General features: G+C 46.9%; 1 protein-coding gene across 1 annotated transcript; it reads left to right on the top strand.

Moving 5' to 3' along the window:
- On the top strand, positions 1–5472 carry LOC141498709 (uncharacterized). The gene is made up of 4 exons (XM_074201867.1): positions 1–152; positions 269–507; positions 2776–2856; positions 4029–5472. Exons 1-4 carry the CDS (start codon positions 1–3, stop codon positions 4562–4564), a joined length of 1008 nt encoding a protein of 335 aa, XP_074057968.1. The 3' UTR covers positions 4565–5472.
- Positions 5473–5875: the final 403 nt, after the last annotated feature.

The following is a 5875-nucleotide window of genomic DNA, read 5'->3' as shown; positions in this document are numbered from 1 at the left end:
ATGCTCAATACTGGGGCTACAAAGAAAGGTCACCCCTCAAGCCCACCAAACCCCAAACGACTGGAGGAGCTCAGAACACTGAGCCTGCCAAAGGCACCAAGGTCCAATATTGCAGGGTTGTCAGGGTGTCTTGGCAGTCTCTACAGTGCCCAGTATGTATTCTCAGTATCCAGAATTCTGAGGACACCTGTTCTTCTTGTGCTACCCTTTGAGAAATCCCCCAAATGAACAGGTCTAACCCTGTTTCCTGAGTCCCACTTGGTCCCAGCAACTCTCCAGGCTCCTGGGAGTCTGTAGTGGTCAGTGAGCAGGCAGTTCTCATGAAGAAGAGGAAGCAAAGAGGGGTGCCCCTCGACAGCTCCCCCCCACTCTTCCCACAGGAAGAATGGCTTTGGCTTTTGTTGTCTTCTCTCATGAGTGAACTTGAGAAATGGCAGCATTCCTGGAACACCAGGCCTGACCCATCATCCATGGGAGCCCCCATCCATCGATTTGGGTCTGCCTTGAGTACCCCCAGATTGCACTGGTCAGCAGCACAAGGATGCAATGGATACCCCACACAGGGAGCTACTGTTCTAGTTGCTGGGGAGCTTGGCTGCAGGCTGAGAAGGCCAAGAGTTTAGGCCACTGTACACTTGGGGAGGGAGGGGGACTTTGCTGCTTGATTTTAAGATTATCTACCCAAAGGTCAGAAAATTGAGGGTCAGATGATTGCTCTGTGACACAAGCTGAGCAGATACAAGGCCAGTGGCTCAGACCAGAGTTTCCTATTTATGTTCTCAGACTCCATGTCAGTCATCAGTGACGCACGGAACAGCTGCCAGGCAACGGGATCTCTCACCCCCAAACTGGTGGCTCTTTAGCCCTGCTTCCTCTCTCACCACTGTGTAAGTGTGTGTCCTGTCTCTGAACACCCTGGACTTTCTAGATCCCAAGTTCCCTAGGGAGGAGAAACCTGCACATAGCATGAGACTCATCACCAAGCACAGCAGATAAGGAGAGAGACAGAGACAGAGAGATAAAGAGCAGGATAGAGACACAAGAGTCACACTGAGACATAAACAAAAGAGACAGAGCAAGACAAAGAAGTGGGGAGAGACAGACAGACAGAGACAGAGGCAGGGACAGAGACAGACATGCAAGAAAGATAAACAGACAGAGAAGCACACAAAGATAGAGACATAGAGACTGAAAACAGAGAGACAGACAGAGAGACAGGGAGACAGAATACTCTAGTGGTTTTCTGGATAATGGTGACTTTTCTGCGCCTGGAATTCTGCCTAATGACTTCCTACCCTGTAAAACAGTCCCTCCAGCTACAAGTTTCAGGGAGGCCATCCCATCCTGTGTTTGTGTTTGAGATGCTGCACAATGGCCCCCAAAGAGGAGCTTTAAACAAAACACAGCATTGCCCCTAACAAAACAGGAACTTCACAAGATCATTCTTCCTGTTCATTCTTTAAGGGCCCTAAATAAAGTCCTCCCAAGAGGCTCCTGATGCAGACCTATCCCAGAAAGGGGGAGAGTTTAAATGTTGCCTAAACTTCTTTTTGGAGAGAATCCAAATGTCTCCCTTTGGGTTTCTGAAGGCTATGCTTGAGAGGAAAAACAAGAGAGTTTGCTGCTTAGATCTGAGAAAATTGAGGCAACCCAAAGAGGGAGACAGACTTGACCAAGATCTCCCCCCATTGGAATGTATGACAGTGGGAATAGAACCAGTTTAGTGATTTTTCAGAAGAGTCAAACCAACTTACAGTTCCATCAACAGGACATTAGTGTTCTCACTCTTTGACTTAGACATTTTACTTCTGGGCATACAATCCCATTTACAATGAAATCATTATACTTCTGCTTTGTGGTAGCCAAGTATCTTGCAGAGGCTGGTTGATAGGGGAATGGTCAACTCAAATGCATTCCAGAAAGGTAGGAACGATTACTGGGCTACGAGAAAGAACAGGTAAGAATCTAGTACAGCTGTGAGAGGCCTCTATGGGCTGATGCAGAACCAGACAGGAAAACAACTGAAACAATAACTAGAACAGTCCATGGAAAGACCAAAGAAACCAGTGAATGTCAGTGTGGTTATAATCAGCTGGCTCTCTGTTCAGAAAGGAGGGGGAAATGGGCCTCTGTTCCAGATAGTATTGAAAGACCATGGAAGTGGAGTGCTATGGACTCTTTTGATGTCTTAGTTTTGCTGAACTGCTTTTTTTCCTTTCTTCCTTGCCTCCCTGCCTCCCTCCCTCCCTCCCTTCCTTCCTCCCTTCTTCTCTTCCTCCTTTCTTTCCTCTCTTCCTCCTTCCCTCCCTTCTTTCCCCCCTCCCTCCCTTCTTTCCTCCCTCCCTCCCTCTTCGTTCCTTCCTCCCTCTGTCCTCCTCCTCCCTTCCTCTCTCTCTCTCTCTCTCTCTCTCTCTCTCTCTCTCTCTCTTTCTCTCTCTCTCTCTCTCGTCTCTGTGTCTCTGTCTTGCTGTCTCTTTCTCCCCTAAAGCAGGCAACACATAGTACAATCTTGTCAGGAACTACTGAGTTAAACATATCAAGGGCCCATATCCCACGGCCCAAGGCTGACTGGAGAAGCCTCTTCTGCCTCCTGACTGGCTCAGTTCCAGTTCTCCCCATGTAAGGGTGCCTCGTCCTCCCCCCTTATTCTATACCAAATCCTGGTAGTCCATTGGCTATCACTTACTCTGGGGAGGTGGCTCTTTTAGGATTGACATGGAGGGAATAAGGAAGGCCAAACCTTCATCCAGATGTCTTATTACTTTCTCTTCTTAGGAAAGCCTTTGGTGGATGAAGAGCATGGTGTCATCTCCTCCCCAAGCTCTTTACCTGCCAGTCAACAGAAGGAAGCTTCAAGTAAGCCCCTGGGGCCTGGGGAAAGGTGTCCAGGGATTCTGGATTGTTCCATTTCACTCCTGACCATGGTTGTCTTGTGGAAGGCTGGGGTTAAGCCAGTGTTTGGATGGGACTCATTTGAAATATCCAAGCTCAAGAAGTAGGCCTTAGTGACTGACTGATAATTGGGAATGAGCACCCCAGGGTACCTGACAAAGGGACAGCTTGCATACCACAGGGAAGGCTCAGCTTCCAGAGATCTGGCCAGGCCAAACCACTGGGCAAAATCTAATGTAATTCATTTGAGGTGCACCCAAGGGTTTGATGAGGGATGTGGGGTTGGCAGAAGCCCAGCATTTTAGGACAGACATTGATAGTGGGTGAATAGGAAGGCAGAGGCCTTTAAGATGAGGACATATGAGAGAGGCACTTGGTAGAAGTGATCATATTTATCCCAGAGAAGAAATATCAGGGGAGATGGAAGTATTTGAAGGCCCCATTTGATGGGTTTGACTTCTGGTGGGGTGGGGTGGGGTAGACCACACTGACATTCACTGGTTTCGTTGGTCTTTCCATGGACTGTTCTAGTTATTGGTTCAGTTGTTTTCCTGTTTGGTTCTGCGTCAGCCCATAGAAGCCTCTCACAGCTGTACTGGATTCTTACCTGTTCTTTCTCATAGCCCAGTAATCATTCCTACCTTTCTGGAATGCATTTGAGTTGACCATTCCCCTATCAACCAGCCTCTGCAAGATACTTGGCTACCACAAAGCAGAAGTATAAGAACCCAATGAGAATGAGAAGTCAGAGAGGGGCAGAGAAGAAAAAGAAAACTAGTCTGAACAATTTGATCTGTCCCTAAGTGAAGTGGGCTGTGTTGTGTTCCTGCTCATGAGAAGTCTGTGAGCAGAAGCTGAATGACCACTTGGCAGGAAAGTTGGAGACATGAAGATTGCCATCCAGGTGTTGTGTGTTGGAATTGGTGAGGTCTCTTTTGGTTCTGTAGCCATATTTTGCCTTCTATAACTGATAGAATATTAGGGTTAAAAAGAACCTTTATGCACTGAAGAAAATGAGGCTAGGAAAAGTGAAATGACTTGTCCAAAGTAACTCTTCACATGACTTTGGAGAAGTGAAAGGGACAGTTGCACTTATCATGGCTTCTAACAATTTGATTTCCTACCCTGTTGTCTAGGGGAGAGCCATCAGGAGGTACCCGAGTTCAATAACACCTGGGAGCTGAAGCTGCACCGAAAAGGCCAGCCCAGCTCAGAAAGTCTGCCTGGGACTCCCAAGCTGACAGTATCTAGCCCAGAGCAGCATCAGGAAGTGGTCAGTGTGGCTAGCAAGGACAGCCAAGAACAGGGAAGCTGCAAAGCAGTCCAGAGCCAAGGTGCTAGAAGACCTGAACCAGAGCTGTCAGTCCCATTTGTCTGGCCTGACCATGACCTGTGCCCCTCAAGGCCAGAGTCCCTTAGTTACTACCAACCTCTCAAGCATTTGGGAAAGGCAAAACAGTCAGGTCAGAGACGGAATAATGAAACATCCAGTGTTCTGAAGACAGGGACGGAGGACGTATCTGACAAAGACAGCATCCATGAAGAGCGGAGACTCATGGAGAAAGAACTGGAAAAATGCATTGAGGATTTTCGTAAAATCAAGATCCCTCATTCTTTCCCTAACCAAAAAAGACCGTGGCAGAGTGAACTTCTCCAGAAATACCACCTCTGAGGCCTAAGTCCCTATGACCACCAATCCCAACCCTGTTACCACAATCCAACCTATGGAAGGGCTTGGGAATTATCAATCTCTGTTCAATAGCATCATGCGGGGGGGGGGGGGGGGGTCAAGATCTTTTCTGAACGTAAACTCTGATCTTTACAACCCACATGCACCTCTGAAACATTATGGTCATGTTGAAATAGACTCCTGCCTCCCAATATGGTAGAATCACTTATCTCCTTAATATGACATGAATTTTAGAAGGCTAGAGTGTGAAGGGACCATATAGTCCAACTTCCTCTTTTTAGATAGGAGGAAACAGGGGCGCAAAGAAGGATTTTGTATTTTGGAACTTGGAGGTCATCAGATTCAACCCCTTGGTTTTATATGAGACCCGAGGTTCATATGTACCAGGGTCAACCTTGGGTATGACCTCAAAGGTCTTTGGTTTGTACAGGCCCCACTTAGAACTTATCCTGGGAAATCTCCAAATATAGCTCGAGTAGGTAGCCACAAATGTGGGCAGTAATTTCATTTTAAGTACCCATTGCACCAATGCAGTTGTCTACAGCAGACTTTATCTGACCATAGAAAGAATACAAAGGACTTATAGCAGTTGAGAAACAATGCAGAAACACATCAAGGACTCACAGTTATGGGCAATCTATACAATTCTCCTTCCCAAACTTCAACAATCAACATCTAAACCCTGTTTCAAAGAGTCTCTCTTTCCCACCAGGTTCTAATAAGTCATCCCTGAACTCATAATGCCACCCTGTGGTTTCTGGTACTCATGAAAAAGAATAGTACTTTGAGACCCACCCATATCCCTTCTATTCCAGTGAGTCATCCTTTCATCCCAGAATGGAAATAAACTTGTCTCTGTTTCTCTTTCTCTATAATTGGGCTCTGGGCTGTGTTCAGATAGGACTAGTACCTCTGCTGTGAAGGCTGCTGAGCCCTTCTCAGGACTACTTTACACCATTGACATCCACCTGAGCCACCTAAATCTCACTGGTGACTCCAAAAAGTCACATCCCAATCAGTCATCTTGGCAGATGGGCTAAACCATGTTGAGGGTAATTGAGGGGGACTCAAATCTGTTGGTGAGTTGGGAAGGGTCTACCCTAAGCATGTGAAGACTTCCACCATTAGAATGGGCAGATGAGAATGATTTGTTCCAACAACCATGCAGGCAGATGAAGCAGGTGTAGAGTGCATAAAGCTTGGTTAGACGTTGAAGATGCCAAAGTCATCCAGAGTCATCACCAGTTGTCTTGACTCTGTCTTGCTACTGAACCATGAGGACTTTGGAAGAAA

Source organism: Macrotis lagotis, chromosome X (assembly GCF_037893015.1).
Source record: "Macrotis lagotis isolate mMagLag1 chromosome X, bilby.v1.9.chrom.fasta, whole genome shotgun sequence".
Taxonomy (NCBI): Eukaryota; Metazoa; Chordata; class Mammalia; order Peramelemorphia; family Peramelidae; genus Macrotis; species Macrotis lagotis.
This window is presented reverse-complemented; position numbering and strand designations above follow the sequence as displayed.

What these genes read in the sequence shown, in the direction of transcription:
- LOC141498709 (XM_074201867.1), top strand. Translation starts at nt 1, where the DNA reads ATGCTCAATACTGGGGCTACAAAGAAAGGTCACCCCTCAAGCCCACCA. An exon ending in TCGATTTGGGTCTGCCTTGA is followed by an intron (nt 508 to 2,775) that starts GTACCCCCAGAT and finishes TTCTCTTCTTAG; the next exon opens with GAAAGCCTTTGGTGGATGAA. An exon ending in TCAACAGAAGGAAGCTTCAA is followed by an intron (nt 2,857 to 4,028) that starts GTAAGCCCCTGG and finishes CCTGTTGTCTAG; the next exon opens with GGGAGAGCCATCAGGAGGTA.